Source organism: Gekko japonicus, unplaced genomic scaffold (assembly GCF_001447785.1).
Source record: "Gekko japonicus isolate JY-2015 unplaced genomic scaffold, Gekko_japonicus_V1.1 scaffold45, whole genome shotgun sequence".
Taxonomy (NCBI): Eukaryota; Metazoa; Chordata; class Lepidosauria; order Squamata; family Gekkonidae; genus Gekko; species Gekko japonicus.
Window position 1 is genome coordinate 1,754,678 of NW_015177011.1, and position 14,509 is coordinate 1,769,186.

Here is a 14,509-nt window from a genome sequence, read left to right on the forward strand (position 1 = left end):
AAGTTATAAGGTCGGCACGTCCCAACCAAAAGGCTCTGCATGTCATCTTACTTGTTTGAAATCATTGGGAATAGGCAACTGCAATGCTGCTTTGGCCTCCATGGCCACTACTATCTCCTGGTTCTTGTGGAATTTGCTACCACAGTCAGCAAAAGAAGATAGAAGTAAGGACTGCTGAAGTACTGAGACAGAAGATGACACATGGCATACTGTCTTCCTTGTTCCAAGCTCTCAGAATGGCAGTCTTTGGATTGGGGCCTTGCATCCCTGAAAAAAATATTTTTTTTCTTTAACATGCCCCCAAACACAACTATTTATTTACTCTTTAAAATTTTTTTTACTGTCTTCCTTGTTCCAAGCTCTCAGAGTGGCAGTCTTTGGATTGGGACCTTGCATCCCTGAAAAAAATATTTTTTTCTCTTTAACATGCCCCCAATCACAACTATTTATTTACTCTTAAAAAAAATAGTGCAGATGGCAGTTTTGTCTATAGAAAAAGAATGGCCATGCTTTCCAAGTCGATACAAAAATATTTCACATAGAAGAAACATTATTAACGTAACAGCCTTCTATGCTAAAAATGGTCCACTGCATCTACATAACAAATCGTCACAAACATTCCGATGAAGGAAATGTCACAGCACATTATTAAGCAACATGAATTCCCATAAGTCTGTTCCAGGATCTCAGGTGCTTTTTTTTTTTTTTTACAGTTCCCAATCCTTTCCCAACTTTAAAAAAAAATCACTTCGTCTTTTGTATTAGATGCGATGCCTGTTGGTTTCTCCTGAAAAATCCATATAGGCAAGTAATTCCCTGTGTGCATAGAACTAAAACTCGTCTTTGTAGGAAAAACATTGCAGACAACTTAGTTTCATGAAAATGATGACTAAATTTTGTAAAGTGCTTCTCTGTGTTGAGCAGTGTTCCCTCTAAGCTGAGTTAGTGTGAGCTAGCTCACAGTTTTTTAGCCTCTGGCTCACACATTTTTGTCTTAGCTCAGGAAGAATGGTTCCAGAGAAAACTAATTTATGCAGTAGCCAAATAACCTGCTCACAACTTTAATGCTGGTAGCTCACAAAGTAGAATTTTTGCTCTCAGGACTCCACAGCTTAGAGGAAGCATTGGTGTTGAGTGCCAGAATTCATCTATAAATAGTTGAATCCATCTGAGCATATGTCCTGGAACTCAAATTAGGCAAAGGCAGCTGGAAGCACTCATCCTGATCTGCAGAGTAGTAAGACTAGTAAGGAGTGTGTATGTAATCCAGGCCCTTAGGAGGTTTTAAACCTTCAGAAGCATGTGATACAGGAAGTAAAATAGATCTATACAAGCTTATCACTAATAGAGGACCAAATAAGGGAATAACTACGGCTTAGAAAACGTTAATTCTGAAAAGACTCTACTGTGTATTCTACATAGGACTAACTCTGAAACAACTTATCAAGAGCTGGTTTCCTGCTTATACTGTGCAACAGAAAGACTTGCAAATCGATAAGCTGGTAATTGCCTCCCTTTGGGAGAGGAAACATGCACACATTCATTCCACAGATAAAAGATCAGTTGTGGAAGCTAAATTCTATAATATTCATGTCCATGCCACACTGGGCATTAAAAGAACAATCTAAAGGTTTGGGTGATCAGACTACATGAAACACACACAGATATATAGAGTCACAATATTACCACTCTCAAGAAACTAATTAGTCTAGAGTCATTGATTTACCTACAATTTTTTTAAATTCAAAAGATTCTGAGACTGCATGTTTTGTTAGATGGGGATTCTTCCACAATACCTTCCATTTCACTCCGTCTGCAGTCTTATGCACATATACTTCTGAACTCTAAATCTGGGACCTAATCTGCATAAACATGTGTAGGATTAGGCTGTGGGGGGCATCCGTGTGTGTTCACCATTAGAATGCTTTCATTTTCATTAACCTGGTGAAATGCACAAACTTTCCCTAGTAAATCAACACCTCTAGCAGTGTGTATGATGCCAGTTGAGCCCAGGGACCTGCCTGGGAGCTCCAGAAGATTGCACTGCAGTATCTTCTAAAAATGTGGCTCCTGAGAGAGTGAACCAGTTAATTTTCAAACATGTTAAATGTTCTTTTAACACTTAGGGCTTTGCTACATGCTTAAAATTCACCTCCTTAACTAGTTAATGCAGTTTTGAAAAAAGTACAAAAAATAGCCTCTGAGCTATCAAAATGTAAAAAGCGGTCAGTAGGCTGAGCGTAGCTTTTCTCTGTTGACAGAAACCATCCAGTGAACACCAAGTTACACTCTTGAATTTTCAAGTGGTTCTTTTGAGGTACATCTCATAATTCCTCAAGGTCAGTTAAATCCACTACTACTTTTAGGAAGAAGGTATCATCTTTGATGTAAGCATTCTTTGCATTTTCCAGCACAGTGTGTGCCACAAACCGAGGGCACCCAGAGGCAATATTCATCTCCCCTTCTGGCCTTTTGAAGCTGTTGCTGTTGGGGACAGCCTTAAAGGTTTCAACAATGTGATTTTTCTTCCCACTTTGGTCCAAAAGTATAAGCGTAACCTTTTGCTTGAAAGGCCAGGGTAACAGCGAGTCAAACTCCCCTCTCATCACTACGAAGTACAGGGAAACATGTGTTCCTTTTCCTGAACCATCACCATTCAGATATGCTCTGGCACATAATCTGTACCCACAGCGGCTGGTGTAAAAGGGCTGGCTGAATATAGAGACAGTGTGGCCTTCCACAGCCTCTTTTTTCTTTATCTTGTAGTCCACAATTTTCCAGATCAGTTTCCCATTGTAACTTGTTCCTTCCAAAAGCTTAAACCGTTCATCATTTTTGTTAAGTTGTACCCTATGCATACCAAGGTGCACCTCATGTTGGCTGGACAAGTCTTCCAGGAAAACTGGAGGAAAAAGATACAACACATCAAATGGGAAGGAATGGAGAGTTGTATACAGACTTGTGGAAATGTGGAAATAATGACAGACATTAACTCTTAGTGTTTACACTGCTTGTTCTGACACTGATGCCCTTTTGTAAAGGACTACTCCATTCTTTCCTGATTTATAATAGGAGATTGCATTATACCAGGCATTGTATAGATACTTATCGCCTCAATTTAAAATAATGAAATATTGTTTGTCCTATGATACTGTAACCATCATCAAAATGTACTTAGGAATGTGACTTTAAAAGGACCTTTCATCTTTTCTTCCTTTTTCAACTACAGTTTCATTTTCTAAATTTGAGCATCCCTTTGACTGTTAAATATTTTTATAGAGCAGCCAAAGCATTGATGTTTATGCTTCCTAATGTGTGTAGCACTAGTATCAGTTGCTTGATTTGTCTGAAAAATTTAACTACTTCCTCTAATGTGCAGCTAAGTGTTCTCTTTGAAATATGCCATACGACCATACAAAATGACCCTACAGAAAAATCTGGGCTGTGCAGTAGGTTTGCCAAGTCCCCCCGGAGGGCAGGGAAACCCCCGCCCCAGAGGCCCGTTCCCCGCCGGCAGTGGATCGGGCCCCGGGGGGAGCCCCACCCCGACGTGCGCGTCACCCGGAAGTGATGCGACCACACCGGGCATGCTGGGGGTGGGGCCACGTCATCCGAGGGAAAACTCTATGGTTTTCCCTCAGATGGTTGTGGCCCCGCCCCCAGCGTGCCCGGCGTTGTCACGTCACTTCCGGGTGTTGTGCGTGCGGTGCGTGCGCGCTCCAGCCGCAAGCCAAGAGTCCCCCGCAGCGGCGCAACGCCGGACTTGGCAACCCTACTGTGCAGCTGCTTAAAAGAGTGATGATAATGGACTGGAAGCAACAGCCGGCAAAGGAAATTTCATTTGGCACAAGCCAACAAACAACCACCTCTCCAGCCTCCAAATTAAAATTAAAATTCAATTATTGGGGAAGAACTGGAACAGTTTTGCCAAGGGAGTGCTTTTGCCAAGGAACCATAGAGTCCATGAAAGACTCTGACTTGCAACAGAGCCACACATAGTATCAGAGCCTCACTCTCCCCTTTTCTTCTTCTAGATGGACAGGGACAAGCCCCCACAAATACAGTGGTCTTTCCTTTGAACTAAAAATGTAAGTTCTCCTGTACCTAAATGTAAAGATACGGACCTGAGATCTTGGTAACCCAAATATTCTGGAACTCCCTTCTTTTGTAAATTCAAGAAACTAGCCTTTGTGGTGAACTGATTTGCATCTTTTAAATAACTGCTCAGTGGGGAACTCACAAAAAACCACATGGGTAGGGTGGACTCAAGGAAACACACAATGTGTACTTGGGCCCTGAATCTGTGTCTTGTTTCAAGACTTTAATATAGTCACTTACAAACCCTGTAATACCAGAAAACTTTAGTCAGAAAGGAATTCCCAGAATACCTAAGCGTTGTTCAAATGACTCCAGGAAAGCAACTTTTTGCTTTATGGTTTCAATGGTCTCCAGTAGTTGTTTCAGGTCTAATTTGCTCTGTTGTTGGTTTGCCATTTGTATTAGCTGTCTCACTTGTGTTTCCAGGCAGGCAGATTTATCAACATGAACAGCCAAAGACTTCGAGTGGGAGAAGGAGAAAGGATATTTTTTAAAAATCCTGAAATTGCTTCATATTAAAATACATTTATTAAACTTTCAAATAAGCTATATTAAAAATGTTTCCTTCTTTAGGTCGTTCACGTTTCATTTCAATTAGCATGCAATCATTAATCTGAAGTTTCACATTTAGTCATCAGTCCCAATGATCTCAATTTGATTCCTACAGATTTTGCTATTCATAATTTATCACAGCCTAGAAACATTCATTTTAACTCGAAAGTAACTCAGTATTATAAAAATTAGCACAGTAATAACAGTTCAGCCCACAATACTGCGTATTAGTTTCTTGACTGTCCTACAAGTCCACTGCTGTTAGGCTGCCTTCAAGAAGGAGGAGCTTATTGTAGATGTAAGGATCTTGTTTCTGCTGAACAAGATCCTGAAAAGTGCTTGAGGAAATTACATGTATGCAGCCTTAGGAAAATGGGAATGCCACTTTGTTGGATGTACACTGCAGAGCGGCTGCAACAGTTTCTACCTGTAGTATCAAGGAAAATAAGACTGACAGAAGGATATAACGCTGTTCAGGATTGCACTGCCTACTGAAGTCTAAGCTTGGAAGGGTGTAACTCAGCTTAGAATGGCACCATAAAGGAGCAATCCTATGCATGTCTACTCAAAAGTAGTTCCATATTATTCCATATTATTCAGTGAGGTTTACTTTCAAGAAAGTGTCCTTAGGATTTCAGTCTAACAGCGCAACGTGGGAGGTGGGTTAAGCAAACAGGGAGCTGACAAGAAGCTCCACTAGTGCAACTTTTGAGATCCGTGGGTAGAGCACCCTGGCATCACTGCAATGTGGTAATGACATAGAGCAACACTGGCACAAGCTTTATGCTGGCTGGAAAAGGGATGGACTGAGGAACACAGCATGAGTTAGTTCAGCCCCTAAGCACAGAAATATCCCCCCATGGCGAAAAGTTATGCTATCAAAAACCAGAGTATAGCCAAGGTGCCCATACAATGGGAAAGGGAGGAGAGGAACAGAGAGGGCGCTTTGCGCTCTCCCTTGGGTTAGTGCTAAGTCCATGCCATGTGACTAACATGTCTCATTTCAGAACCCTAACAAGTATCCCATCTCTGGAGAGTCAACTTGAAGGGGTGACCATTCACTGACAGATGAGCAGAGGCAGGAATCCAGCTGCCCTGGCCCAAGAATTCACACCACCCTCCTCTGTACACTTTGGACAAGCCTGGGTGCTCCCTTGACAATACTGGCTCCCATACCAGAGGCTAGTATGTAACTCTGAACTTCTTTTTATGTAAATAGATTTTTATGTTGGGAATGCTAAACCCAATTCTGTATCCCAAATACCTGGTTATGACCTAGTATATGTGGGTAATGTAAAAAAAATATAAACACACAAGACACAAAAGTTCAGAAAGTTTGCCCACATTGACTATTTCACTGCATTGGTTAGTTTTTCATTGTCCGCTTGTAAAGATTTCTAATTTTTAACCCTACCTTTGTTCCATTTTTAAATTAGGGATGTGTGCTATTTGATTGGATTTTTTGCATCAATTTTAAAGAAATACTTTTCTAATTAAAAAAAGAAGAATCAAGTGATAAAATTACTCTTACTCTAAGGCTTAAAATAGGAGCTGCGTTGGCTCAAGTGGTTAAGACGCTGAACTGCAGGCTGTGGAAGGTCAGTAGTTCAGCAGTTCAGCAGTTCGAGACCCGAGTTGCCGCATGACAGAGTGAGCTCCCGTCTCTAGTTCCAGCTCCTGCCAACCTAGCAGTTCGAAAGCAAGAAATTGCAAGTAGATAAATAGGTACCACTTCGGTGGGAAGGTAACAGTGTTCCGTGCGCCTTGGTGTTTAGTCATGCCGGCCACATGACCACGGAAACGTCTTCGGACAGCACTGGCTCTTCGGCTTTGAAACGGAGATGAGCACCGCAACCCTAGAGTCGGACTCGACTGGCTTTTGAGCAAGGGAACCTTTACCTTTACTTTAAGACTTAAAATCAATTTTTGTTTACAGTAAACAAATGGATTATGATAAAAGATAAATAAAATCCATCTGAAATTAAGAAGAAAAACTCAGTCTAGCAGAATCTACAGTTGTCTTTAGAGGGGTAGCATCTGTATCTCCATATAGGCATGCTTCTGTTTTCCTGAAGCAGTGAAGAAGGTGTTAAGGAAGAATGAACTGATCTTACCTGAGTGCTTGCCAGCAAGTTGCTATTTTTACCATACAGCTGTGTGAACTGCCTGAATTCTTTTTCACACTTTTTAACTGTGTCAGCTAGTTGCTGGATTTTTAGTTCCTTATGTTCTAGGTTCTTATAAAGGTCAGAGATCTACAAGACAAGAGATCTATTTATTTATTTTTAATTTACAAACCAGTCTTTCTCCCAACAAGTTAACGTACTAAAAATCAATAATAAATAAGATTTACAGTAACTAAATTATTCACCACCTCTACACGGCCCAGATTAAGAAGATCACAAAGACCCAACAGCACCAGCTTGGAAATTCTGCATGTAGGTTGCAGTCACACGCGCGAGATAATGCGCGCGAGGGAGGGGGGAAGTGAGGCTATTTGCTCCGCAGGTATTTGACCCGCATTTGCACGATCACACAGTCCCTGGGAGCTATGGGGGCAGCCCACCACTGCAGGATCAGACACAACTGCGGGTGAGCCAGGTGGTTTTTTTGCTGCGTATTTCTGGTGCGCTTCAACGAGGGATCGATGATTCACATCTCCGCACCGAGTGCTCCCTATGCAGTGTGCGATGATGCACATACTGAAACGGGAAAAAACAACGGCATGGAGTCGGGATGGCCCGATCAGACCATCCCGGCGCCATGAGAGTGTGCTGGCACAATTACACAGGGGAAAGTCCGTTTCTGGCCCATAGCGAACCCGTTTGCTACTGAACTTTCCCCAGTGTCTTTTTACTCCGCTTCTGCAGTAGAGCAAAACAGGTTGCCGACGGGAGCGGGACGCATGGCAGATGTTGGCATCGGATCATGCCTTTAAAATCCGCCCGGCATTCGCACCTATGGTGCGGCTAATTCTGCATGTGATCGCAACCATAGACAAATAGTGCAACCTGTTTTCATTTACGTTGTTTCAAATTGTTTTTAATTTTTCTGCAATATTGTATCTGATGTGTTTTAGAATCTACTTTGTGATCCGCCCTGAGCCTGCTTGCAAGGAGGGCAGCATATAAATTGAAATTAAAAAAACACAACAACAACAACTAAAGTTTTAAAAGCTCCAAAGCCATCTTGAAGACTACAGCAGTGGAGCCCATTTGAAATGCTATCAGGGAGAGGACCTTTTTCTTCTGGGAGGCTGTTCCACAAAACAGGGTTGGCCACTGAAAAAGTCTGAGAACAGGTGGCAGCTGAATGCATGGGGAACAATAGCCAAAAGATCTTGCTATGCCAAATGCTGCATGGATTCCTATCAGGAGAGAGGCTCCTCCAGGTATGTGGGCCACAGGTCATGAAGGGCTTTAAAGCTAAGCACCAGCATCTTGAACTGGATCCAGAAACAAACTGACAACCATGCTCCCAGGAGTCAGCCCTCTGATAGCAATCATGCTGCTACATTTTGTGCCACTTGTAGTTTCCGAGTTGTCTTCAAAGGCATAATACAGTAATCAAGCCTCAAGGTTATTCTAGCATGGAAGAGTGTAACCAAGTCAGTAGTCTCTACATAGGGGGAAAGCTTTTGGGCTAAATGCAGTTGGTAAAAAGCATGCTTAGCCACCATAGCACCCTACTTCTCTAATAATGGAGGTCTAATAGGACCCCTAGAATCTTAATACGGCCCTCTCAAGAACAGACACATTACTGACCAGCACTTTTGTCCTGACAAGATTCAGCTTTAGGGTTCATGGTAAATGGGCTGCATTCAGCTTGGGAGGTCACACACTGTGCAGGTCAATTTTCAATCATTTTCTTGCACGATTTAATTTTCCAGTTGTACATCAGTCTTCTGAACATATCCACACCTGACAAGACTAATTTTTAACCTTGTCGTGGAAAACTCCAGTGAATGGGTTATAGGTGTCTGCTACTGACAGTTGCTAAGACAGTAACACTAAAAAAACCTTCTGGCAAACAACTAACAGTAAAATGCAACTGTTCTATAGGATGTGGTTACAATTTGATCAGAAGAAAGCTCAGTCATGGGAAAGTGACAATTTCACAGTGACCTTCTGTCCAAAAATGTTCCCCATGTCTTTGCATTGTACAAGTAAGTGAAATCAGTAATGGGTATCCAGGTTTTTTTAGAAGACATTTTCCTATTATCAAATCTACCAGAGGGAGAGATGAAGGAGACAACACCAGGCCCCCTCCTTTTCATGCCCCCACATGGTCAAGGCTGGTATCTCACAGGCCCAGTGGGGTTACTGATGCACCTGTAAGGGTCCTCACACCAGTCAGCTGTTCAATGGCAGATGGTCCTTTAAGAGTCAGGCAGCCACTGACACCTAGCCCTTTGACAGCCAGTGGTCTGACAATGAGCTGTTGGGAAGCTCCACTCTGGAGGGGGGGAAGGGGACTAATGGGGCAGAAATTGCTCAGAAGGCACTACTGGTCCCTTAAAGGCTGGGCTACACCCCCACAAGGCTTCTGGGTACAAGGAGGCCACTGGGTAGGGCCTTCAAAGAACTGGAGGAAGGAGGCCAGTGAGGACAGCCCAGCTGTGGCTCCCAGCTCACAAGGAAGCAGAGCTAGAGGAGAGAAGGTGGAATAGGTTGGTACCCAACCCCCACACCTCTCTGACTAAGGCTGGGGAAAGGAATTACAGCCAGATTAGGGCCTTGGTGCATGACGGTTGGGCTTGAGTTCCTACAAAATCTATTTTAAAAAAAAGTTATTCAAAGGAATCAGAGCTCCATGTTTCAAATGTCAGAGTTAGAAGGCACCAAAAAAGCAGAAATATAGTTGGAAGACAGGATTATTATTTACCAGAACAACATCACCCCAAACACCCTGGTTCCTTTACCACCAGAAGTGGATATGAAAGGATTGAAAGTAGTAGAGATCTGGCAGTCCCATTAACATCTTGAGTAGCTAGCCCAAACTCTATGACTTTGTCTGTCATGGGTATATACTCATAGCAGTTCTGAGAGACAGCGTGGTGTTATGGTTAAGAGCGGTGGTGTCAGGTAGTCCCGCCATGAAGTTTTTTCCCCCTTTCGGCTGGAATGTGCTCTGCTCTGCAGCTGTGTTTTAGTTTTGCTCCTTATCGACCAGCTGGCCTTGAGCTCTCATTGCTTGGGCGCGAATGTCTCCAACTCTCCCGCTCACCCCTGAACTGTTACACAGTTCCCCGCATTTTATATTCATTGCTTATTGGCCTCTAGGTGTCAGGGGGTAATGTATGAACCCACTATATCTGCTACTGCCATTTTGTATGTGTCATTCCTGACTCAAAGTGTCCAAGTCGACTTCATCCTACTCTGATCAATAAAGTTGAATCTGCATAAGAACCTGCAATTGATACTGAGTCACTGAAGTACCTGACAGGTGGACTCCAATCTGGAGAACCGGGGTTGATTCCCCACTCCTCCACATGAAGCCCGCCTTTGGCCAGTCACAGTTCCCTGAGATCCCTCATCCAAAAGGGGTGAGTTGGACTGTGAACAGACACCTATGGAAGGCTAGGACCATGTAGGCAGACGCGTTAGGATTTATTATTTTACTGATTTACCTACCTTTACTTTGCTAATTTTTCCTATTTGTTATTAATCTAAAGTTGTTGTTAAATAAAACTATGTCACACTGCCTGGATCCTCACGCCTCATTTGGTCACGTACAAGGAGAAACCTGTTGCAAAAGTACTGTAACAAGGGGTAGGGTGGGTGCTGTGGGCCCTCCCAAGGAGACCCATACCAGAGTGGTGGCAGCCAGTAGGGAACCTTCCTAACCGCTGCCCATGACATAAGCAGTTTGCCAACAGAATTCCAGTCAAGGCTGCATTACAAGCAGTTCACCTCCTGGGCTGCTGCATACGTAAAATGGGCCTAAATAATATGGAGCGCTAATAAAATCACCAGAAGACAGCCTTGGATCTAAGTACTGAATCAGATATCCAGTCTCTTCTACACCATGCTACCAGCTAGCCTCTCCTAGGATAACCTCTTTCTGTCTCCTGGTTAACCACTGTGCAGGGCTCAAGACTGGCAGGTAGCAGGTGGAAAAGGGTTTCATGCCAATACAATCTCTTCAAATGTTACTTGAAGAAAAGTAGGAAAGTATGTAAAGTGGCTTGACATCTCACTATCTTCTTCAAAGATGCCTCTCCCAACCCAGCCACAGAAACAGATTTCCTCAGCTTTCTTTCCTATGTCTATATATTGAGGAAGCATCAGTGATCTTGAGGAAACCATGTTATCAAAAGATCTCCAGCTGGTTAACACCATGATGCTCTCAAAGATCAAGGCAAGAATCACCGATATATACTGCACAACAGGTAACACTGAAATGAAATCTGGGTGTTGCAGAATAATGATCTCCTGGGTTTATTTATATATTTTACCCCATTTTGCCATTCACAGTATGGCACCTCAAAGCAGCCAATGAGAAAAATAGAACAACTCAACAACAATAAAACAATAAAAATCAAAGCACAGCCAAGAACAATAAAACATATAAAAGCATCAAAAGTAATCAGCTATTACCCAGGTCTAAAGGATGCCTAAGAGCAACTCTACAAGGTAAGCAGGGCAGCAGCCACATGAATCTCCCAGAGTTCTGAAGGCCAGGAGCCACCGCCCAAAAACGCAGCAGTGGATACCAGACCAGTTTGTTGATTTCTCTAGAATGGCTGACATCACATAAGAGACTGTAGAACTCAACTAAGTATCGGTGCAAAGAGATGGCACCCCCCCCCCCCCAGAAAACTGAAGGTGATTTGAAGGACTGCTCTTGTGTACCCTCTTCTCACTTTCACCTTTAGTCAGTGGGTTTTGCATCACTGCAAATCCACAGTGGGAAGAAAAACAAATGTACATACATGGGAAGTGAAGCTTCTTTCAAACCACTTTCACCTTTCTTAAAAATATCATGTGTCCAAAGTCCATGTTAACAGGTTTTGCAGGAAAATATCATTAATATTGTGCTAAACCTGTTCTTCCAGCTTTGAGTTCTTGTCCAAGATCCGTAGCATGTGTTCTCTTAAAGAAATATTCTCATGTTCTGAAAGTTTTCCTCTTTTAATCTAGAAAGGCAATACAAAGAACAAGTAAAAACAAAGCAAGTGTGATGCATTTTAAGTCAAATTTGTTAATAAAAATGTCTCTTTCTACAAAGTTTTATAATACAGCTGACACTAACACAAACAGACCAGAGGAGGACAGAGAAGTCACTGGTTAGCTGTGCTTTGGTGTGTATCTACTAGCAAAGGATAAGTTTGCATTGTAATACTATACCTTTGTTAGACAGCCATATGGTTTATATGGACAATCAATTTCAACCTCAGGACATACAATGATGTGACTTTCTACCTGCAGATATTAACACATGGGAAAATTAACATTAATTCAGCATTGCCCGGGGGGTGGGGGGAGGAGAGATGTCTTGATAAAGTGATATGAAAATAAGATGATGTCAAGATCAGTAATAGAATGTCCAGTTGGTGTCAACAACTACAATGGAATAGATTCACACAGGTAGGTACGACAAGGTCACACAATTACTATTATGAACAAAGAAAAGCAAAACAAACTTCTTCTACTAACGGCAAGATAATGATGCAGGATAATGATATACTGCTCTCTTTACAAGATTGTGCCAGCTCTTAATAAACTAAAAACATTCCTGTACCTCTTTTGTTAGAATTATCTGCTTGCAGCCACGGGGACAAGTTAAGGGATAACAAGGACAATCAGTTTCCTCATGGACCTGAAAATAATATTGAAAGATTTGTTATTCAAGGGAATAAAATGACAGAGCTAAGTATCTTTCATTCTACACAATTAAAAACCAAAATCAGAAGCGGACATGGGCACAATTTACCTGGGATCTCCTACGCAAGCCACAATGAAATTAACAGGAATAGCACAAGGAGCCAACAGTGCTCTTGCAAGGACTGTGCTCTTGTGCAAGTCTCATCATTCCAATGGGACTCATGAAAGAATCATGAAAGGGACTATTTATATAATGTAGACAGATCTTTATGTCTAATTCTAAACAATGGCTCCAGCATGTGGATCATAAAATCCACATAATGGGACTATGTAAAGATACAGGGGATTTCTCTGCACACCTAGGGGAATTCTCCAGTGTGCAGAATCCCAAAACTTTAAGATAAGGGGGTTAACCCCTCACATGGAGAATGGCAACTAAGATCTTGTGAAATCTCACGAGAGTAAAGTCAGCACTGTGGGGTTCCCTAGCAGCTGAGACCACTGGAGCCTGGTGTCTAGGGAACTCCAGCATGAATGCAGAGGTGTGTGTGTGTGTGTGTGTGGAGAAATGGCAAGCAGTGGCAGTTGGAAAAAGAGAAAAAGAAGGTGGAGAAAGAGCTGGGGGGGGGGGAGGCTGGGATTTCTTTCCCCCACAGTTCTTGTGGATTCCCAGCTTGTAGTTTATAATTTGCATATTACAGCCTTTTGTCAAGGAGCCTCTGATATCTCTTGCTTCTTATTCCTTCATCTTCTGCAGAAGAAAGAAAGTGATCTACATTTGGAAATCTGGACAGAAAATAGCAACAATGGCCTCTCTTGTCAAACAGTGGAAAAAGCAATTTTCAACAGGCACATTTGCTATAATTATTGCAGAGAACTTGCAAAGAATTCGCTCTTGTTGCATCTAACCTTTCTGGTTGTTCAATGAGAAAGGTTCCCTCCCAGTCAAATTTTCTGTCCGCTGGGGTGGGTGAATAGGGAAGGGACTGGATAGCTAACATTTTATGGAACTTCCATGAAAGTCAGAGACTGAGTTTTCATTTATACTGCCCCTGGCTCTCCCTGATGTTAGAACAGCAGCACTCTTCGTCTGGTGGCCATTTATAACCTTTGGACCACAGAAAATATCAAACTCTGATGATTATTAACACTTCCTGTATTTCAAATTTACCACTGGAAAATTTCAATATATAAATGCCTTCTCAAAATTACTGGCTTGAACTTTAGAGTTTGGACAGCATTATCAAAAGAGCACTCTTGATTATCTCCAAGACTGTGATTGTTGGAGAATGTACAGCCCAAGGCACTTTGTATTTCCTACAGCACTTTGCAGGCAATAATGAAAACTGACTAAAGACATTTTACTACAATCTTACCTGTAAATTAATTAAAAGTACAAGCTGATTACAATATTGGCAGAGTTCGTTTCGATAGCGGCACTGCAAATCTATGTGTTCTTTCAAATCCTTCTGAAGAACTTTTTCACAACATCCTTCACTGATGCATTGCACTCTTTCAAACAAACACTGCTGTAGGTGGTCCTATAAAACGTGAGAATGTGGTATCATATTATTCACATTGTAAAGCTCACTGAAATATGCAAACGATACAGGCGGCACTTATTTGAAGAATTTATTTACTACCTGCCACTCTCTCTGAGACTCAAGGCAGATTACAAATAAAAACAGTACAAACAGTAAAATACACAGAACCAGGGGTCATTTGGGGCCGGAGCGTGCCGGAGCACCGCTCCTACAGCCCACAAGCTGGCACAAATGGTGGTGGTGTCCAGCCCCGCCCCAGCTCCCCACGCCGAAGCGCTACGGCCTGGAGGAGGCCCGAAGAGGCCCATCGCCAGCCTCCCAGGGCCCGCTCTGGAGCGCTGTGGCTCAGGGGAGGCCTGAGGAGGCCCATCGCCGGAGCGCTGCGGCCTGGGGAAGGCCTTGATCGCGGTTAGTGAGGGATCTGCGTGAGGGATCCGCGGGGGTAGGGGTGGTGGGGGCTTGATGGGGGTGGGGGGGGGGAGCCTTCCT

The 14,509-nt window shown here is 42.8% G+C and overlaps 1 protein-coding gene across 1 annotated transcript in view; it reads right to left on the bottom strand.

The window, feature by feature from the left end:
- Positions 1-1,979: 1,979 nt before the first annotated feature.
- Positions 1,980-14,509, bottom strand: part of TRAF5 (TNF receptor associated factor 5) — a 23,296-nt gene continuing 10,766 nt past the window's right edge. The window contains exons 4-10 of the mRNA XM_015427612.1: positions 13,853-14,017; positions 12,394-12,471; positions 12,000-12,074; positions 11,696-11,788; positions 6,765-6,905; positions 4,389-4,557; positions 1,980-2,902 (exon numbers count right to left, since the gene is read on the bottom strand). Coding sequence (XP_015283098.1) covers positions 2,325-2,902; positions 4,389-4,557; positions 6,765-6,905; positions 11,696-11,788; positions 12,000-12,074; positions 12,394-12,471; positions 13,853-14,017 — 1,299 coding nt within the window. The 3' untranslated portion in view covers positions 1,980-2,324. The remainder of the gene's footprint in view (positions 2,903-4,388; positions 4,558-6,764; positions 6,906-11,695; positions 11,789-11,999; positions 12,075-12,393; positions 12,472-13,852; positions 14,018-14,509) is intronic.